Source organism: Scomber scombrus, chromosome 14, assembly GCF_963691925.1.
Source record: "Scomber scombrus chromosome 14, fScoSco1.1, whole genome shotgun sequence".
Taxonomy (NCBI): domain Eukaryota; kingdom Metazoa; phylum Chordata; class Actinopteri; order Scombriformes; family Scombridae; genus Scomber; species Scomber scombrus.
This window is the reverse complement of record NC_084983.1, coordinates 5,862,880-5,884,967: the sequence shown is the minus strand read 5'-3', so window position 1 is coordinate 5,884,967 and position 22,088 is coordinate 5,862,880. Positions and strand designations below refer to the sequence as shown.

The following is a 22,088-nucleotide window of genomic DNA, read 5'->3' as shown; positions in this document are numbered from 1 at the left end:
CATGGTGTTCAGCCCATCGTGTCATCATAACACTCTGTCTGAGCGTTAAAGGAAACACGCTTTCATCACTGCAGCTCAAGAAATATTTATGCTAAAAAGCTTTATGCTGAAGACCACAAATACCCCTCTTAAGTATAGATTATCTCTCTAGATTTTTAATCATCATGATGAAGCTTTTATAAATCACGTAGCAGTGTAGCTTTTATTATGGTGGGATATTTAAACAGCCATGCTGGTTCTTATAATAAACTTGACACCCTTCCATTTGGTCATTGTGACTAGTTGACCTGAAAAACAGCCCGTGTTGAACTTTAGTCAGCTTTTACAGTATTCAGCTCTCCAGTATTCGCCTAAAAATAAGCCACGGTACAGTCACAGTGCCTTTCCCAAGTTGGCTGCTTTCAATCCGGTTTGCAACCACACCCGGCTGGATTTAAAAAAAGAAAAAAAGCAGCGTCACTTTGAAAAATGCATAGTGGTATGAAGCCTTTCTCAAATGCAGCATAGAGAGAAACCACTTCATTCACGCCATCCTCACTATTTGCCTGGGGTAAAAAAAAGGGGAGACAGGAGGGCTGATTTTGAAGATCAGGGAGCAGGCGGAGTAGAAAATAGGCCATCAGCATCCTCAGTGCTGCACTAAAAATAACGGTGCGACCGCTTTCCACATACATCCGCTTTCACTGCCCAAGTCCAACTGAACAGGAAGCCATTGCTGATCCCTATTGTTGGCGGAGCCCAGAGGAACACCAAATAGTTAGCCTGTCCAATTTCCTTTTAACTTATGTTTTTCCTATTTGATGTGGCCTCTCCCTCCTTCCCCTACTCAACATATTTCTCTGCTCTGTCTCTGCCTCTGGGGTTGTTGGCTCCACTTCTAGACAAGGGCCACCTGTTAGCGGTGGATCGCCCCCAGCATTGAAAAGGAGATCCGGTGTGTGTGTGTCTGTGTGTCTGTGTGTGTGTGTTCATTCCCTGGCTGCATGTTTGTAGCAGGCTTCACAGAGCGTAGAGTCTAACCACGGTAACAAACCAGACTCACTGAAGCATTAAGCTTAAAAAGAACACTCAAATATTTTTTTCTCTCTCTCTCTCTCTCTGGTGAAGACCAGGCTGCCCGCCTCCCGGTCTGTGCTAAAATTTAAGGGTGAACGCAGCTCCCAGTGGAGCGGAGAGTCCCCAAAGAGCAATGTGTGCAATGGAGCCTTTCCACTGTCTGCTTTATGTGCCGTGTGTATATCGACATGCTTTGTTGGGACTGTTTGCAGACACTTAGATTCCTTTTTTTCTCCATAATTTTTTACTTCAGAGTAATAATCCCTCAGTGTTAGAGCGTTTTTTCATTATTTGTAGCTGCAAGATGCTGAACCTCCTACCTGGATGATGTTGAATATAAACTAGGACCACAGGAGAATTTCCCCATTATAGATGTATTAAGTATTTCAAGATTAAAGTTTGGGATTCCAGTAGTTTTACCCCCTTTTTTTTTTTAGAGAGTGTGTTTAGCGCTCGACAAGCTGTTACAACATCTTTATTCAGTGCTCAGCAGACTATTAAACCACTTACTGCTGGATCACTATAGAGTGCCGAGACGAAGTGTAAACAGTGCATCAGCATCTCCAGCAGTCAGTCTGCAATCTTCAAACTGGAGAGGCATTGATCACTGCATCATTTTATCCTATTGCACAGAAGTGGTACGCCTGTGTCGCAGCCGGCTGGATTAAAGTAGAGTATGAAGTGAGACTAGAGGGAAAATGTGATGGGGGGATGCTTTTATGCAAGCAGCCTTGGAGCCAAACAAGCTTGGCAATATGTAAAAAAAAAAAGAAGAAGACCCCACACAAGGCCAGGCAATTGATAGGGGGTTAAGGCGTCGTTACCACCTATAGATTGTGGCCTTGGTGCGGATATTGTGAAGCGCAGTGGATTGGTCCTTTTTAAGGGAGACAGATTAAAGCCGGCGTTACTCAGAGAAAAGCCCTGGAGCGTAATGAAATCAATGGCTAGAACATAACATTCCTGTTCCCCGGCTAGCACTGCACAGCACACAGTGTACACACAACTGGTCATAAGAGCACCCACATACACACACACAGAGAGAGAGAGAGAGAGAGAGAAGGCCAGTCCTCGTAGATATTGATGTCTGGGTGGGAGCCTAAGAGGCCATTCCTTGGATCATGATTTCACTCTGATCCACACTGGAAATCTCATTTGCCACAGCAGAGGCAAGCAGTCCCTTCCCCCTGTTCCTCTGTTTCTATCCAAGTTTCTCTTCTTTCTTTTTTTTAATGCTACAGTATTAATGTCATTATTATTTATTTGACGTTATTATTATTTTTGCCTTGATTTCAGAAGGGATTTCTTTAGTGATTTGAATCTTAAATGGCTCTCTTAGGCTGTTTGATGACACATGTTTTGTTTTGTGTATCACTGAGTTCTGTTTTGTGATTCATCCCAACTGAGATTCAGTCAAATTTATTTAGCGTAGTTCTTAATCACAGTTTGAGGCTCAAAGGATTTCACACACCCACATTTTAACATTTATGAAACTGACTGTAGGAAAAGCTTCGACATGGGATTGGCGTCATATTTTTTCATAAACAGTGTATTAGTCTGGACGGTGCATCCTGAGTATTATTAAATCAAATATTCTCTGTTTGATTGTTGTGCTTCTTTGTATATGTATGTTTTCTTCCCATCCTCTAACCTTTTCCATTCTTTTTTTCCTCATAGGGTGAAGATGGAGGAGCAGGTCCATCAGATGGTAAGAAGCCTCCTTTTTTTCTTTTTTTTTTACCCCCTCCCCCTTTGGCTATTTCTGTGACTTGGTTGCTGTAGCAAAAACAAACATATAATCATGCTGCCACTCTCAGAAGACCTGCACAGTGAAGCCAAAGGGCACACTACTGCATCTACGTTTCCATTCAGATCTGGTGAAGTAGCATACCGAATTCAATTTTCATTTCAACCCTTTCAGCATGTCAATAGAAACTACACTCATTCACAAAATAAGGAGCATTCATTACCAATTATTTTTAATTTAAATCTCATATAACAGATTTGTCATGCCACAAGCATTTCGATAATTGAATTTAGAAGAAAATCGACTTCCTGAATTGATTGAATACAGCGACTCGAGACCAACCCCGGTTAGTCAGTCAGCATAAACCATCATAGCTAGAAGCCAGATTTTTGGCTACTTGTGGACATACACCGTCAGAACTGTGATATGTTATTTTTATCATTGTGTTATGTGTGTGTGCGCAGATGCTCAGCGGGCGGCCGCTCAGAACCGCATTGCTTCCACCAGCCTGATCCACGAGACAGACCTGGTGGTGTCCATCAACGACCTGGACAACCTCTTCAACTCGGACGAGGATGATATGGCGGTTAGTAGGGACCTTGGCTCACGCTGCAATGAATATCACATTACATAGACTGTGGTCTGGCAAAGTGTGACTTTGTGTGTGTGTGTGTATGTGTCTGTATGAGTGTGTGTTTTTTCACTGGCATTTATGTACCAGAGCAGTGTGTCCACTTTGCCCATCATCAGCTGACAGCTCTCACCACACACTGCATTTACACTAAGAAGATGTTATGTGTGACACTTGCAGGTGTCACAGGTGTGAGAATGCAGCTGAAATGAATTTATTGACTGACACTTCGAGTTACCCAAATGGTCAGGTGCTAATTTTTTATTTTTCCTTGTCAACAGCCTGGTTCCAGACGACCGGTAAACGGAACAGATGACAAATTTGGCAGCAAGGAACCGAAGACATCCAGTTTGGACCCCGTATCCTGCATTAGTATGTATCTTCACTGAAATCTGTCTCTCTTTTTGCTGAACACCCCTTAAATTACAAGGGTGGTTTAACCTCAAGTGTTAATCTAGATTTGGTCACACTTGTGAGGCCCCTGAAAGTGAAGAATGGTACACTGAGATTTAGCTAAAAGCTTAAAACAGAGTATTCCCCCCACTCGCAATTTCAGTTTAGAGAAAAGGCATCATCTGTTAATCCACTAAATAAAATTAAGGCTTTTACTACTCCAGCATCACTGAAGCTCACCCTCGCCTTTGCCACCTAGTGGTGGATAAATGTTTTTAATCAACTCCTCTGACAGCTGACAGAGTCATTCTGTAGCTGCTGTCTTGTTGTCTCCTTGGCTTTCTGGGCTATTGACAGAGACTCCTTAAAGTGACACCCAGTTTATTACATACAAAACACCAGCAGCTAAAAGTTGGACTGTTTATTAATTTGGTTATTTATCCTTAGGTTTTGAGCTCAGAGACTCTAATGTAGAACTGAAGAGATTTTAAGGACACTGTGCATTTTACTGTGAAGCAAATTGGTCTCAGATCAGCCATTTTGCTTTAGTTTTATCAACAGATACTGTTCAGTTTGAGGCTCTGCCCTTTTACCATGAATTGTGTTTCAGGCCCCCTGGGTGCATCTTGCAATTACAAACTGTTTTGACAGTCTGAAGCCTTGGATATTCCCCACATAGTCTCTGGTCATCTTTGCCTACAGCCTTTTTTTTTTTTAAACCAGGGAAGCTGTCGTTCTAGTGTAGAGAAGAATTATCTCATGGAAATTAAAATATAATTAAAACAGGGTGCTCTTGTTTTTTATACCTTTTTCAACTTTGCAGAAGCAGCTCTGCAAAGGGTCTGGAACTACTCTCACTACAACATATAGAAAAAGAAAAAAAGCTTATGAGCTTGTCATGGTAACTGTGACAAACTATGTTAACATTTCATTAGTTTTGGAGGTTGACATGTTATGAGATGATTTTGTCACAGAACAGCAAAACATATGTCAGCAACCTTCTTTGCACAGCCTAAAATAACACATATTACATTGTCAAATCATCAACATGCAGTGGTGGAAAGTGACTAGTCACTCAAGTACTGTAATTAAGAGGTACTTGTACTGGACTACTATTTGATGCTACTTTTTATACTTCCACTCCACTACATTTCAGAGGGAAATATTGTACTTTCTACTCCACCACATTTATTTGACAGCTTTAGTTACTTTTCAGATGAATATGTGTCACAATGGATAATATAACAAGCTTTTAAAATACAATATTTTGTTAAAGATGAAACCAATGGTTTCCAACCTTTTCGTCTTTTGAAATCTTATAAAAAGCAGTGTGTAGTCGGGCTCACATTTCAGATTTCTATGAGTTGTTAACAACTTCACCAAATAGTGATTTTTCCCTCCAAACTTCTTACATAGTTTCATTTCAGTAAATGTTCAAATGATCCAGCAGCTACTACATAAAATGCTGCATACACATTGATGATTCAGTATTAATAATCTAACAATGTCATATATAACATATATCAGCTGGAGAGCCCAAACCACTACTTTTACTGTAACACTTAAATTATATTTTGCTTTTAATGCTTATGTACTTTTACTTAAGCAGGATTTTTTTCATGCAGGACTTTTACTTGTAATGGAGTATTTTACACTGCTGTATTGATACTGCCCACATGATAGCCTTTTGTTCCTCTCCTGTACCAGGCTCAGCAGACCTGCACCAGATGTTTCCTACGCCCCCCTCACTGGAGCAGCACATCATGGGCTACTCACCCATGAACATGTGCAACAAGGACTACGGAAGCATGGATGCCAACCAAGGCATGACCTCCCTGGATGGCACATCATCTCTGGGAGGCCACTTCAAGATTGAGGTGGAGGAGAGCTTCTGTAGCCCCAAGCCATCTGAGATCAAGGTGGGTCCAGAGGCAGTAAATCTGTTTAGTAATAATTCAATTATAACTGACTGAACCAGTAGGTAAGATTGCTGCAAGAGTCAGTAGATGTCTCAAGTCCAAGTGAATAACTTTTTTCGTGGGTTTTTTGATGGGCTCATTTTTTGGCAGAATCTTGGGAATTTTCTCACCAACTTGACTGTACTGACCGTAAATCACCAGCATTTTGAAATATGACTAGATGATGTCACTACATGCACCTTAGTTTATTTTTTAACTCCAAACAGAAAATACACATTGTCATTTTAGACTGTGTGAAATCTATCTAGGTATTAAAATTAAAATTACTTAATTGAAGCTGCCACTGATGTCACTGATGTGGTGTTTCGAAGAATATAAGGTAGTATAATCTTAGTATTTTCTTGATTCCTTAGTTCATCCTGTTTACAACACTGTCTTCACATTTCTGATGTTGCTGTGTCCCCGTGCTTTAACCTTCCTGGAGGACAGATTTTCCCTGCAAGGGTCAGCGGAGACATAATTAAATTTCGATCTTATTTTCTATCCATTTCGCAGGACTATTCATTCGTGTACAAGCCAGAGATGTACCAGGCGTTCGTAGGCTGCTCCATGTTTGCTCCCCTGAAGACATTGCCCAGCCAGTGTCTACAACCTATTAAAGTACCAGAAGATTGCATCTACCGACCAAGCTGGACCATGGGCCGGGAGATGCTCAACCCTGTGCCTGTCATGTCCTACCTTAACAAGGACAGGTATGCTGCTGTTGTGCTTTTTCACTGAGGTTTTTAAAGAACGTGTGCCGGTTCTAAAAAATACATAATTCATCTTGTGAGAGCAGAAAGTCCCATCTTTTGAAGTTGTTGTTATCACACAGCTGTCATTTTTAATATCAGACTAGTGTGGGCAGTTGACAGTATTATGATGCAACTAGTGAAGTAAAATTATAGATTTACTGAAGTACCTCAGGTGATTTCAGTGGTGTCAATACCTGACCTTGCTGATACCTCTACATGCCTTTAGATCAGGATAATTCCTATCTATCCTGTTTTAAAGGTTTCCTTATAATTCATAGTGATGATCTTGGCAGAAGGTTACTGAGGCGTTCTAACTCAGGCTCGCTAAGGGCGATGCCAAGGCTGTGCTAGCTGGTTTGTGTTTTAGTGTGCAAGGAAGCAAGCATACACTCACACTCCAGTCTTTCTCTTTCTGTCCACACACTCACACACACACACACATACACACCCTCTGGTCTCTCCCCGGACACCCCCTTAGCAGACTGCTCAATTTCCCATGCATGGCTGCCTCAGGCGGAGCAGGGAAATGAGTGTAAAATGCCTCCTTGGTTGAAGATGAGGATTATCACTGGAGTGGTGAGTGGGGCGCCCACAGTGGCTCCATGCCATCTCACCACTCACAGCAGCTCTTAGTGACTATTTCATCTGTCACAGTTGACCTCCACAACTCTCCAGAGATGTCTAATCAATACGTTTATCAGAAAAAACCCCAAAACACTTCTATTGATTTTATGCTTTTTTTTATAATCAAGACCACAGACATTTATTACAGTTAGGTTAAACTTTAAAATGATTCCTTTATTATTTCTGTGAGTTGTATTAACAGAGAAAATGATATCTGACAGGCTCACTAAATGTGAGAGGGGCACTTATGTAAATCTAACCAGAAAATGTCACCACAATGCGCACCACCTGCTTCACTTTTTAATGTCAACCTAACATTATTTTGCCTCATATATAATGAATCAACCACATAAAACACACTGTAAACCATTCAATTATGAACAAACAACACAAACGCTGTAAACTGATCAAACAGCCTGGAGCAAAGCCCTCAAAGCATTTCCTCAGGTGTGATTGTGGTTGGGAGGGGGAGGGGGGGTCTTGTGGCTTATAAACAAGGCATGACATGTTGCTTATAGCTTTAAAGTGAAGTGTCAGTGTGTAGTTTATTCAGCAGATTTGGCTGAGCTGACTGCCTTTCATTCCTTTTTTTTCTCTAATACATAAAAAGGAATAATTTCCTTTTGCAGCACAACTAATTGCAACTGTGGGAGCATACTGTTGCTCTGTGATTATTAAGATTATTTTAAACAAATTTCCCATATGGCAGAAAATGTAGAACAGACTAAGCATCAGTGGTGTGCACATTTTAAAATCAAAAATATAGAAAGTGTGTAAGTGGGGTCCAGAGTCATGTTAAGATGTGCTTTAAAAAGAGGGAGATGTGTCTGCATTTGGTTGGCTAAGCTTGGCCAGTGTCCACAGAGTCATGAGTAAAGACCTTATAACAATGTATTGGAGCGGCCTTCACGTCTGCATCCCATCCCGAACGTGCCCTGGCTGCAGGAGAGTGAGAGAGAAAGAGAGAGAGAGAGAGGGAGAGGGTAGTGCTGGGACTTCCTTCTAATGGGTCTGTGCCAGGAGTTGTTCCTCACATACAGCTAGGGACATGATGTGCTCTCCCTCCCTTTCTCTTCTCTCTCTCTCTCTCTCTCTCTCTCTCTCTCTCTCTCTCTCTCTCTCTCTCTCTCTCTCTCTCTCTCTCTCTCTCTCTCTCTTTTCTCTCTCTCTCTCTCTCTCTCTCTCTCTCTCTCTCTCTCTCTGCTTCCTCACAGTAGCCTGCCAGCCCCCAAAAATAAACCTTACCTCAGAGGGCCGATTGTTGAAATGTTTATTGAATGTCTTTCTCGCTCCCTCTGCTTCTTTTTTTTGCTACAAGTTTCACATTTTCTCTGTCTTTCATTCTCTCTCTCACTCTCTCTGCCGCATTCTTGTTCTCTCATGTGTAAACATGTGTGCAGTCTGAGCTCGTTCTGCATTCCTTTTGTAGTGAACGTCGTTGTGCCCTACTGCCTTATTATACTTGAACTATCTTCACCAACGCAGCCAGACAGTTAGATAACGGTATGTTGTTATTTGAGGCAATGTCCTGAAAGTTGCTGGATGAACACGTACTTTCTGTGTACTAAAGCTGGACCTCTTGCTTGTTGTCGGTTCAAAGTTTAGAGAAGCAGGTTTGTGACCATGAGGTTGTCTGTTCAATTCCCAGGACTGGCAGGATATATGTGGATAAATCACTAAGGTGCCCTTGAACAATGCTCTTAACCCTAACTGGAGTGGAGCTGCTCAGTGACCAGCAGATTAGACTGTGGTTGTACTGGGAAGCTTCCAGATGTGAATGTGATCAGGCTGCAAAAGAGAAGCTTCTTCTCAGTGAAACTTGCCTGAATAAATAAAGGTAAAAAAAAAAAGCAAGATCCCTTTTGTCCAGAGAAACTGTGTATGAGGTTTTTTGAGGTATTTTACATGGAAAAGCAATAGCAATTTATTGTTTTCTAATAGCTATAATTTGTAATTGTCCTCACAGGTAGTTTTAATTTTGGCAACTGATTTTGATTTAGTTTAATCTTAGTCTTTTGACAAAATTATGAATATCAGCGTTAGTCAATTATTAGACATTTTATTTTTGTTAGCTTTAATCAGCACAAGTTTATTTTTAATCAGTGACATTTTAGTCTAATTTTTGTCATGCATTTTTAATTTGTGTCTTTAAAGCGTTTTGAGGCTGCAGCTATTGTCATCTTTGTGGTGTACAGTTTCCATGGTTACAGGTTTTGTTCTTATCCATCGCAAGGTTAGCACTAAAGGCACTGTTATTTTTTTCCACACACAGTGTCCATGTCAATGCACAAATGCAAAAGTCTGACTGTCCTCCCTAAATGTTCATTGAGAAGCTGGGTTCAGTCACTTGTTGACTAAGATGTTCACAGTCTGGGTTTAGTCTGACAGGAGAAACCAAAACATTGCATAACAAAGTGTTATTTTTGAAGTGAGCATTTACAGGAAGTTTTAGGTTTTTTGCTGAAAACATGAAAGCTAGCCAACTTAAAGTAAACTTCACATTACACTCACATCCTCAGCACTTGATAATGTTACATTCTTCTAAATGTCGGCACGCTGCCTGCATGTTTTCTTAGTTTGTTCAGCTGTTTTGCTGCTTCTTCTCTTCTTATTGTCAGGGGACTGTAGATGAATGTAGCCCATCTGTTTCTTCCAAGAGTCGGTAACATTATATAACATTACTGGCAGGGACAGAACGTGACTGAATGCAAGATGCTCCATATTAGATGTGGTGCAACAGGTCAAACTGCTAAATCATCTTCTCAACAAGAGATACTTTTAAGTGGTGGAGGAATCTGTTTTACTCGTCTGGAGCACACATGCACACAGGTGGTTCAATAAGACTTTGAATTAAAACAGTAATTAATTAATTTGTCCGTTCCCTGTTTAGTTTTTATTCGTTAAATGATGCAAGACATTTCATCATTTTCAAAGGGTAATTTATTTATTTTTTTCGTCTTGTGAAGGTTGTAGGCAAATATTTCTTTATTTTTCTTTTTTGAACACTGATGACTGCAGGCTTCAGTGTTCCCCCAGCCCCATTTTTCCACAGTGACTGTAGCATCCTCTAGCTTCTGCATCTGTTCTTACTCATATCCTTTTGTCTTTCTTCCCTCAGTAACATCCCCAGTGTGGGCAGCACCATGGACCAGGACTACAACCAGAGCTACACCCCTCAGACTCACACACCCTTCATGTCAAACAGCGCTCCACCAAGCAACAGTGGCGCTGGCATCCTGCCTTCTCCTGCCACCCCACGTTTCTCCGCCCCCACCCCACGAACGCCGCGCACCCCACGCACACCTCGAGGCCCCTCCAGCGTCCAGGGCTCGCTCAAATACGAGAACTCCGACCTGTACTCGCCAGCATCCACCCCCTCCACCTGCCGACCGCTGAACTCAGTGGAGCCGGCCACCGTACCCTCCATCCCCGAGGCCCACAGCCTCTACGTCACCCTCATCCTCTCCGAGTCGGTCATGAACCTCTTCAAGGACTGCAACTTCGACAGCTGCTGCATCTGCGTGTGTAACATGAACATCAAAGGAGCCGACGTGGGCGTGTACCTGAGCGACCCCGTCGGCGAGGCCCAGGAGCCCTGCAGCTGCGGCTTCAGCGCCGTGGTCAACCGGCGCTACGGCAACGGCTCGGGCCTCTTTCTGGAGGACGAGCTGGATATCATCGGCCGCGGCTCGGACGTCAGCCGCGAGGCGGAAAAGCGCTTCGAGGAGCTGCGGCTCTCCTCGCTGGAGAGAAGCGGGGTCGGGAGGGGAGACCGCGTCCCAGACGAGCTGATCCTCCTCATGCAGGACCAGTGCACCAACCCCTTTTCACCCATTTCAATACCAGAGCACGACATAGTGTCACGGGGGCCAAGCGGGGTCCCTGTGCCGCCGTGTGTGAGGGTGGAGGAGAGGGACTATCACAGCGACTGCTACATGGCCCTGGAGCACGGCAGGCAGTTCATGGACAACATGTCTGGTGGCAAGGTAGATGAGGCGCTGGTCAAGAGCACCTGCCTGCACCACTGGTCCAAACAAAATGGTAAGAAACAAAGCACAACGGAAGATTTAGGAGTAAAGTACTGTATTTTTTGATCATACATGCCAAAAATTACTTAATTAGTTAATTAATGATGTTTTTACATTTACTGACTGTTTTTATATTAATATAAAAAGCTGGACAAGGCTGTTGGAAATTATTTTTTCTTCTTCTAGTTTTTCACTTTTTAAGTTATTGATCTCCAAAGGAAAAACAAACGAATAAAAAAAATGTAATATATGTTTAATTATGTGAAACCTTTGGTGCTGCTTCAAATGAGATAATGTTACAAAAAGAAAAATCTAATGTTTGTTTTCTCATGCTATCAAAGTAACACAGCCAAAATTAGGGCTTAAAGCATAAAAAATACCTCATTCTAGGACATAAAGACTTGTTTAGAATCTCATTGATATGTCTAGTCTGTTTTTTCAATTGTTAGTTTTTCATGTTCATGTTTGATTCATTTTCCCCTTTACTCATCCGTTCTCCAGCAGTGGACATGAGCGCGCTGTGCTCTCAGGACGTTCTGCGGGTGCTGATGTCACTCCAGCCCGTACTCCAGGACGCCATCCAGAAGAAAAGGACGGTTCGGTCGTGGGGCGTTCAGGGTCCCCTCACCTGGCAGCAGTTCCACAAGATGGCCGGACGGGGCTCATACGGTAAAGCTGGGGTCAAGCTGGGGGAGTTCATCCATGTGATACACGGTTCTCACTCATGTTTAGTCACCAGATCATCAGATTAGAGGTAAAACTAGAGGTTGGTGTTTTAAAATCAGATATCAATGAATTTGTCTTTTTCACAACATATAAAAGGGCCTCTGACTGTTGTGCCAAGAATAAGATTCTCTGAAATTCACAGCTGTAAGTAAAGGATCATAGTATGTGTCATCTTGAGCACCACAGTATTGGCTTTCAAATCTGATACTTTGAGGGTGATAACAACTTTCGGTGTTGGTGTGCTTGACATTTGGGGCGTGTGTGTCTCGGAGTGGAAAAACTCTGAATGTTGTCAGATCAATTGGCAGCGTGGTCCCTCTGCTGTTGTCCAGATGTCAGCTCTGTCGGGAGGAGCTGTCAGATCGTTTGGTGACCTCACATTCTGATGCACAGTGGAGGGCGAAAGAGGAGGGAGAACAGCTGACACCATACCTGTTAACAATGCTCACTCACTGTTCTTTCTTTCTTTTTGCTCTTTGTGTTTCTTTGTCCTCCTCCTCACCTCCCCTCACTCTCACAGGCACAGATGAGTCCCCAGAGCCCCTGCCCATCCCCACCTTCCTGGTGGGTTACGAGTATGACTTTGTGGTGCTGTCTCCGTTCGGTCTGCCCTATTGGGAGAAACTGTTGCTGGATCCCTTCGGCTCCCAGCGGGACATCGGGTACTTGGTGGTTTGTCCTGACAACGAGGCCCTGCTCAGTGGCGCCAAGAGCTTCTTCCGAGACCTCACAGCTGTCTACGAGGTAGAGGCTCTGAACAAGGGTGGAAACTCTTCAGTATTAGCACCATCCAAATAAACACTGCTTTGCTCATCTCCACCCAGCTTTGGCAGTATTTCCTCTGTGATGCCTGGCAATGAAATTAAGCAAATAGAATAACTATCTAAGACTCCAAGACACTTTTTATTGGAAACTTGAAAATATATTGAAACATACTTTGTTGTTGACCTGATTTATGAAAAAAAGATCAACTGCAACTCCACTCAAGCCTCCTTTTTTTTAAACCATGTTCACATGAAATGAATGTATGTATTAGTTCATACACTTATTGTCTTTGCCACTTGGCCTGTATCTGTGTTCACAGTCATGTCGACTAGGCCAGCACCGGCCCATTTCCAAAGGCTACCCTGATGGCATAGTCCTCGTCGGCGGCAACGGAGCCAAGAACCTTGTGGATCAGCCAGTCAGTGACTGGTTCCTCAAGGCTGCCAGCAACAACAGCGACGCCTTCACTAAGCTCAAACTCTATGCACAAGTGTGCCGCCACAACCTCGGTACTTGTCATTTACAGCCTACTTCATCTTTGCCACACTGTTCTGTTGCTCACTGCTTGGATGACTCAACTCTTTTTTTCCTGAAGTTCCACCTTTGACATCACTTGGTGTTGTTATTATAAAAAGACAAGCTAGGGAGCCTTGACGGCTTGAATGAAAGCAGAGCTTAGAGTAATCAGTGTCGAAAGAGCTCAAGTTGAAATGGAGTAAACTGTCTTTCTTTTTCTCTTGTGTCTTACATTTGTTAAGAAAAGTGTAATGGTGATTTTCTCTTTCTCCCTTCAGCTCCATACCTCGCATCACAGCCATTGGACAGTTCCCTACTGACACAGCCCAGTACCCCGCCCTCGTCCAACCAGTCGCCATCCACACAACTGTCTAGCTCCACCTCCAGCTCGGTCGGCCAGCAAGGCTCAGTGAACGTAGCAGGCTCCTCCGTTCCCAACAACAACAGCAGCAACAGCGGGACCGGAAATGGCTCTGCGCCATCCAACAGCCTGGTGACATCATCAGGCCAGCTCGGCAGCGGGATGCCGCCTGCCAAGCCCAGCTCTTTCCCCCCCTTTGGGAGCATGGGCAGCCAGGGCCAGGGAGGTGGCCCCCAGAGTGGACAGCTGGGACAGCAGGCTGGTACCCAGAATACTGGCACCTCAGGGGACAACTCCAGTAGCCAGGCACAGGGCCCCACAGAGCCTCCTGAAAGGTACTGCAGGACACACCAACCTGCATAGCATCAACTGACTGTATGTGATCAGTTTTATACCCAAGTGATTATAAATCACAAGAAGCTATGATCTGCAGGATTACGTTTAGAGTTTTTGTTGTGAAATCACTGATAAGCACTTAACTTACATGTTAATTCCCTCTTTAAAATAACAAGACATAATAATAATAATATAATTCCATAGTAAAATTATTGCTGTTATAATACTGTGTTTGTGATCCTTCCCCCAGCACTTTGGAAAGAGAAAAGGTGGGCGTGCCTACAGACGGGGAGTCCCACGCCATCTCGTATCCACCCGCCATCGTTGTTTACATTGTGGACCCCTTTAGTTACGAGGAAGCCGATGGTGGCCCGGGGCCAGTCCCGGCCCATTCCAGCATGTGGACACTGGGTTTGCTACGCTGCTACCTGGAGATGCTTCAGTTCCTGCCCCCACACATCCGCAACTCTATTTCTGTGCAAGTAAGTAGACTTCCACAGAGAGATGCTGCGTGAGTGGAAATTAATAGTGAATTCAAAGTCGGTGTGTCAATTACTCCTCAATGGTTAACAGATTATGCTCAGTGGCATCATTGCAGACATATCCATCATCACCTGAAGCACTACATTGTTCATGATTAATAACATTGTGCTCTGAGTAGACAGAAAAAAGAAACACATTAACAGTATAATGCAATATAATAGCAATGAATGGTACCTTACTTGGTCAATGCCACTTGTCCTTAAGTAGTAGATATGATATTATAGTAGAAGGATCATTTTAGAGAGTGTGTCGAAAATGACTAAAAAAATCTACCTTTTTTTTTTTTTTTTTTTACCTCAGATCGTCCCCTGCCAATACCTGCTTCAGCCTGTACGAGGTGAAGACCGCCATATCTACGCCCAGCACCTCAAGTCTTTAGCCTTCTCTGTCTTCGCTCAGTGCAGACGGCCACTGCCCACCTCCACCAATGTCAAGTCGCTGACGGGCTTCGGCCCGGGTTTGGCCATCGACACGGCACTGAAGAGCCCAGAGGTAAATGCGAATACGTAGCGCTCGGTTTCTGTTTCTTTGACACAAGCCATCTTCGAGAGCAGACACAGTTGTGCTATCATGCTCTTTCTTTCTATCCTTTTAGCATCTTTTGTTGGCATTAGCACGGTAGCGTTGTCCTCACAGCAGCATTTCAGTCGCCTTCAGCTCTCTGGGCCAGACACAACCCGATCTGATTTGACCCAGCTTTTTTGCTCCAGCCGTGTTCAGTCTTTGCTTAAAAGAGCGAAAGCAATGAGATATAGAGTTTTTAGTGCTAACCATCCTCGTAGGGTTTTTTTTTTTTTTTTTTTTTTGGCACCGGACCAAGGGAACTTGTAACCCTGTGCTACTCCCAGAGTTTTCTTTCCATTATCTGCTTGGCTAGCTCCCTGAGACCTCCATAATGGGATCTAGACTCCAGGTTTAGACAAAGGGGCGCTTTAGATCAAGACCTAATTCAGTTGACTTCCTTCCTCGCAGCTAGTGCTACCTTTTCCTTTTAACGCACTGGTAAACCTTGAGCCGCCTAGCTGGGAGAACTGGGATACGGGACGGGACAATGGGAATCGCATAATGGACATTCTTACTTGAAAAGATATTGAGAATGTGAATTCAGCAAAAAAATAAAAAAAGGGCATATTGAAAGAGAGGATTTCCTGCAGCTGTAAAAGTCCAGCAGCCAATCAGTGTTATTTACATATCTGGAGCACGTCCAATTTTTTTTTATTCATTTATGTAAAAAGGCTGAACATTTATCCTTAATCCCTTTTTCCCCCCCCCTGATATCTTCACCTCCCCATCTGCAGAGGCCGGAGTGTCTGCGTCTGTATACACCTCCATTCATCCTGGCGCCGGTAAAGGACAAGCAGACAGAGCTTGGGGAGACATTCGGTGAGGCGTCACAGAAATACAACGTGCTGTTTGTGGGGTACTGTCTGTCCCACGACCAGCGTTGGATCCTTGCTACGTGCACTGACCTGTATGGGGAACTGCTGGAGACCTGCATCATTAACATAGATGTTCCCAACAGGTAAGGCTACCACCATTAGCATCATATTATAAAGAATAAAGGTTATAAATAATCACCCAATTCTGTGTTAGACCTTTTTAGCCAATTTCATTCCAACTTATTACCACAGCTTTTACATGTATTTTTGGAAATTGTAGTCAATAGGCCTCATATAAATGAAATTATACCTAATTTTCTCATTTTTGAGTTAACCTCATTTTTGACGCCAGTTGTCATCCTGGTTCAAAATTGACCGTAAGTCATTAAACCCATAACAATGGCAGAGTGTGTGACAGAAAATCTGTCATGCAGTGTTTGCTTTTATAGTAAAGTTCATTTGCAATTAGGTTTTTGATTATATTTAATTTTCATCACACACACAACAATAGCATTAAAAAAAAAACTTTTTTAAATAGTCTTTTTTCATTTTCTTTTAGAACAAAAAGAAAAAAATGTACCTTTTCTTTAACAGTGTGCTCCCTAGAAATCATCTATATGATTGTCTAGCAGTCACAACGGTGTAGTCGATGTTTGACATTGACTCGCCATCACACTCCACATTCTCAACTTATTGATTTTTTTTCCCCCTCAGTATATGTCCCACATCCAGTCACAGCTGCGTTGCAAATGTCTGTGACCTTACAAAAGGTGCACGGCAGCTGTCGCCAACACTCCAAATGTGTCAGCTCGATATCAAAACTGTGATTTTTGCATCAATTATGTCACGCTAGTTGTCAAACCAAACCTCAACGCTGAAATACAAATAAGACTCGAGAGAAAATGAACATGGCTGTCAGTCAAGCGTGGTCTGTACACCGCCCACATGCATTCTTGAGAACGAGGTTTGCCTGCGAGCCTGGGCTCACAAAAATATTATATTTTAAAGGATTTTCTAAATGTTTGAATATTTGTTCTGAATACATACTAAAAGTGGTTATTGCTTGTGTGTTCTGCAGAGCGCGGAGGAAAAAGGGCTCGGTTCGGCGGCTTGGCCTGCAGAAGCTGTGGGATTGGTGCTTAGGACTGGTGCAGATGACATCAGTACCCTGGAGGGTGGTGATTGGCCGACTGGGCAGGATAGGGCACGGAGAGTTAAAAGGTAAGGAGAATTGGTGTGCTAATATGCAAGACATTATAATATTTTTCATATTAGTGTCTTACCTGTTCATTCATCCTCTGCTGCTCTCTCCTGATGTTCCAGACTGGAGTATTCTGCTGAGCAGGAGAAACCTCCAGTCATTGAGTCGCCGCCTGAAGGAAATGTGCCGAATGTGTGGCATCTCCGCCTCAGACACTCCCAGCATCCTGAGTGTCTGCCTGGTCGCCATGGAGCCCCAGGGATCTTTCATCATCATGCCAGGTACAGCGTGTGCACACGGCAAAGATTATAAATACACTTAGTATCTGTTTTAATGAACACCCCATTACTTCACCAAGAAAGGCGGCCCTAATGTCTGTGTGTGTGTGTGTGTGCTGGGCTGTGTGTGTGTGTGTGTGTGTGTGTGTGTGTGTGTGTGTGTGTGTGTGTGTGTGTGTGTGTGTGTGTGTGTGTGTGTGTGTGTGTGTGTGTGTGTGTGTATGTGTGTGTGTGTGTGTGTGTGTGTGTGTGTGTGTGTGTGTGTGTGTGTGTGGAGCAGAGTGTGTGTGTGCGGAGCAGAGTGTGTGTGTGCGGAGCAGAGTGTGTGTGTGCGGAGCAGAGTGTGTGTGTGGCGTGATGGATGGCTGCAGCATATCACAGTGCGTGTCACCTCCTTGTCCAGAGCAGATTGATGGCAGGGAAGATCATGTACCTTTTCGCTCATAAAGCACTACCTCTCAGATGCCCATTGATCTCAATGCGGTGTGATGGAGAGCCAGATCAATGGGTTTATTTTGGGAAACGAGTGGGGGATTGTCAGTGCATCATACCAGGATTGTGTTGAGCGATGCCGGGCTGAGGACATCTCCCTCCTAAAAATCTCTTCAAGCTGAAAAAGATTAGCAAGGCTGTGCTAGCCTCAGATGTAGAGACACACTAGAACTATGACTAGAGGGATTTTACAGTCAACAGCTGTCATTTTAAATCTAGTTTCTTTAAGTACAGGACATATTTTTTAAACCTGCACCGTACATTTATTTTATGCAGTCTATACATTTAACATTGTAAAATTATGACATTAATATTTGAGCAGTCATTTTTTATCACAATTTTTAAGCTGTAACTTGATTTGCTTATTAGAATTGGTTAAAATGAAATTAAATCAGTTAAATCTCTGACACTTAAATGTCTCCACTTGGTCTTTTATTATTGTGTTTGGTCAAGATTCTCCTATGATACAGAGTACAATTAAAGTCATGTTATCAGTAGTTCTATAGAGCAGTGGTTCTCAAACTTATTCACAATAAGGACCCCAAAACTGATACAAATAAGACCACAGACCCCCATCTGGTTAGATTTTTGCTTCTATGAAAACCGCATCCTGTCATTGTGTTACTTACGGATGGAATTATAATGAAAATAAATGATTCCCCTTTTGCTGGGAACCCCCTCAAGGATCCCTGGGGGTCCCCGGACCTCACTTTGAGAACCACCATTGTGGAGAGATATATAGAGGATTACATTTAAATGGTTTGTTTTGCAGTATTGATGAGTTTCAAAGATGCTGAAATACTACATTTGGGGTTTGTTATGCTCCTTTTGTCGAATCATTTGATGTGTGCAGCTCAAACATTTGCTCAGTCAGAGTCCACTTAACAGATGTTATCCACAGTAAATAAAAAGGACCATGACAAGAATTCTCATTTCTCAGTCGCTCCGTTTATCGACCGCTCTCTCTCCTTTCCTCTGTGCATCCCATCAGACTCTGTGTCGACGGGCTCCGTGTTCGGCCGCAGCACCACCCTGAACATGCAGACGTCCCAGCTAAGCACCCCACAGGATACATCCTGCACCCACATCCTGGTCTTCCCCACCTCCGCCTTCGTCCAAGTGGCCAGCTCCAATTACACCAACATCGACCCCAACATCGACATTCTCAATGCCACCACTGGTCAGTAGCGCCCTTGCTCCCACGGTCATTCCCTGGAGTTCTTTTGCTTTTTAAATCAGCGCGGCTCGTCCTTTCTGCTCGACCTTAAACAAACTCACTAATGTTGAAAGGAAACGCAGCAATTACTGTACTGTTTGTTTCCAAATCATTCCTGTTTACTTTTCCAGCCTATTAAGAGTGAGTGTTGTTGTAGTGCTTGCTCATATATTAAGTGTACCGACAGCAGCCTCAAGTGTCTTCAGGTTATTTAAGTTGAGCAAATATTATGTCTTTTGAGGAATAAAAACAGTTACACGCTGCAAATTACTGCCACTTAAAATACATGTTTTTATTGACTTATTCTCCTGCTCTCCTCAGATGGGTCTGATGCTATCGGGATTTTTGACCTGCTGGACCAGGAGAACGAGCTGGTGGACCCAGACATCATCAACATCTCACCCAACACATCACCAGTACACTCCCCTGGCTCTCATTACCACCATGGAGGTGATGGAAGCAAGGTGAGAGACAGCATGCATCTGTGCTTGTATGATGAAATATTGAAAGTAGTCTTTAATTGATCTCACACTTGTTCTTTAAACTAAATAAATAAATAAATAAAAGCACCATGAGAGCGTGTTTGTGTGTAATCTGTCACACTTAGTACAAAGCTAACCATGAGTTTCTACCTTGTGCAGGGTCAGAGTACGGATCGTATGGAGTCTCATGAAGAGGTTCCTAACCTCCTGCAGCAGCCCCTCGCCCTCGGCTACTTTGTGTCCACAGCCAAAGCCGGCCCCCTACCCGACTGGTTCTGGTCAGCCTGTCCGCAGGCTCAGAACCAGTGTCCACTATTCCTCAAGGTACCACACTCTGCCCTCCCACATGATAGCCTTCTTGTAGTGCTGCCTTTTTCCACAAGCACAAAGTGGCATAAAAATGTATTTTTACGGTGGAACAACAAGATAACTTAGTGTGAAACTAGTGTGGTCGATAAGCACACGTTTAGGGGAAGAAAAAAAAGAGAGGGAACAAAAAATAAACTGTAGTAAGGCAAGTATATAGAACAGTTAGACTTTGAATAATACTGCCGTAACAATGAAATAAAGATGCAAGCCACAAGTTGGAGGTTGTAACAGTTTTTACGCAGGTCCTTCTGTTTGTGCAGTACATCTTCATTAATGAACTGCAAATCTGTTCTATAACATTTTTGTTGCTTATGTGTCCCTACATTAGCAATTATTGTCCCTGTGTGTGAAACAACTAGCACATACAAGAAAGCTACCTAGTTTTGATTTGCTGTAATATCCTTTTTTTCTGAAAATAGTCGCTGTCAGAAGAGCTATCATTATTTAGATCTGATGTAATACAAGGTTAATAACTTCATTATACAGTCTCTGACAACACCTGTTTCCATCTTCTGTGTCTTTCAGGCCTCTTTGCACCTCCATGTGTCTTCAGTGCAATCAGATGAACTACTGCACAGCAAACACTCCCACCCCCTCGATTCCAATCAGACCTCAGATGTACTCAGGTAAAACAGCACCAGAAAACGCTCTTCCACAAGTGCAGGAAATACTGTCCCTGACCTGTTTAGGATTAACAGATTGTATTCACACTGAATTTGTTTTTGGATACAAATAATAGTTAAATATATATTGGAAGTTGTTTTTGAGAATTAAATACTTTGTGTACACTTAGTTTTTCATGTATATTGTTTAATTGTAAGCCAGGATTGGATCATTCTGCAAATTGGAGGCTTACAAATTCTTCACACCATATTTCTAATAAGACCTCATGATCAAAGACTGACAGCATTTCTTTATGCCTGGACAGATTTGTGCTGGAGCAGTACAACGCCCTCTCCTGGCTGACGTGTGACCCGGCTACACAGGACCGACGATCATGTCTACCCATTCACTTCGTGGTGCTCAACCAGATGTACAACTTCATCATGAACATGTTGTAACCGAGAGCCCGTCACAGGAGGGGTGCAGGGGAAACATTTCAGAGAAACGGAAAAGCGACAACTCCAAAGGGGGTTTCATCAAGACTGAAGCAAACTGCGAGAACCAGAGTACGGAGCTGGATCCCGCACACAAAGATGGGATTAGATGGCTGTTAACAGCTGCGACGGTCCTGTCCCCACCCCACCCCAGCGGCTGTCCATGGTTGAGACAGCCCTGTCCCTGTGATTTCAAAGACATGCACATAGAGACAAGGGAATAAAGAAGAAGGGGAAACCTGAAGTTGAGTCGCAATTAATGAACGTGAGAGAATGACAGATTGGTTGTCATGGTACATAATGTAGCATGGCAGCACAGTCACTGGCCAGTCTGTATTTGGAGAGACAAGTCTATCTGTAAAGTTATTGGAAGAAAAGGGACATATTTGATCATGGAAAAAAACCCAAGAATAGATCTTTGGTTTTAAGATCTGAAATTCCTTTATATTCCTTTGGATGAAATAGTATCCAAATGAAATGCCTGCATCTATCTTATTTATTGTAAGTTTTTAAATGTATAATTTGTCTTATTTCTTAACCTCTTTTATATATAAAAAATGGAGAAGGTTTATATCACCTTCCTGCTTTAAAGCAATTGGTCTAAGATATATGTAATCGTCTTAATTAAAAAAACAACCAGGAAAAAAATCCCATAAAAATTAAATAAAGTCCCAGTAGGTTGCTTTTAGAGTATTATTTTTTGTAATGGAGACAGAATATTTGTATTGTCACAATGTACAGAAGAATTAGAGTGGAGAATTATGTTTCATGCCTTTGAGCATGAAGGACTTACAGCAAAGCTGTAGCTACAGAGGACTTGTACAGCAATGAACTTCACTGTGTTCAAATAAAGAGGTACATTGTTGTATATAGTATTTTATACCACACATTTAGACACAAAAACCAAACGGCAATATATATAAATAATTATATATGAATGCCATGCCAGCAGTTGGTGGTGTGGCTTCTGTTTTAGGAATAAAGTGCGTCAACTTATTTTTCTGTGCTTGTGTTCATTGCTTTTGGGGAGGGGGACTGATGTGCAATTGGACGAGGACACCAATAGTGGAGTGTAAGGGGAACTATTAGCATATTTTGAAAGTAGCTGACCTCAGGTTTGATGTTTGTTTGGTTG

General features: G+C 42.9%; 1 protein-coding gene across 1 annotated transcript in view; it reads left to right on the top strand.

Moving 5' to 3' along the window:
• med13a (mediator complex subunit 13a) overlaps positions 1-21,949 on the top strand; it is a 78,774-nt gene extending 56,825 nt beyond the window's left edge. Inside the window, 20 exon segments of the mRNA XM_062433879.1 lie at positions 2,734-2,764; positions 3,268-3,389; positions 3,716-3,806; positions 5,535-5,746; positions 6,302-6,498; positions 10,283-11,205; positions 11,694-11,861; positions 12,439-12,662; positions 13,003-13,192; positions 13,478-13,895; positions 14,147-14,378; positions 14,740-14,931; positions 15,738-15,961; positions 16,897-17,039; positions 17,142-17,300; positions 18,781-18,969; positions 19,327-19,469; positions 19,647-19,811; positions 20,382-20,482; positions 20,785-21,949. Of these exon segments, the coding sequence (XP_062289863.1) occupies positions 2,734-2,764; positions 3,268-3,389; positions 3,716-3,806; positions 5,535-5,746; positions 6,302-6,498; positions 10,283-11,205; positions 11,694-11,861; positions 12,439-12,662; positions 13,003-13,192; positions 13,478-13,895; positions 14,147-14,378; positions 14,740-14,931; positions 15,738-15,961; positions 16,897-17,039; positions 17,142-17,300; positions 18,781-18,969; positions 19,327-19,469; positions 19,647-19,811; positions 20,382-20,482; positions 20,785-20,917 (4,257 nt within the window). The 3' untranslated portion in view covers positions 20,918-21,949.
• The last annotated feature ends 139 nt before the right edge of the window (positions 21,950-22,088 follow it).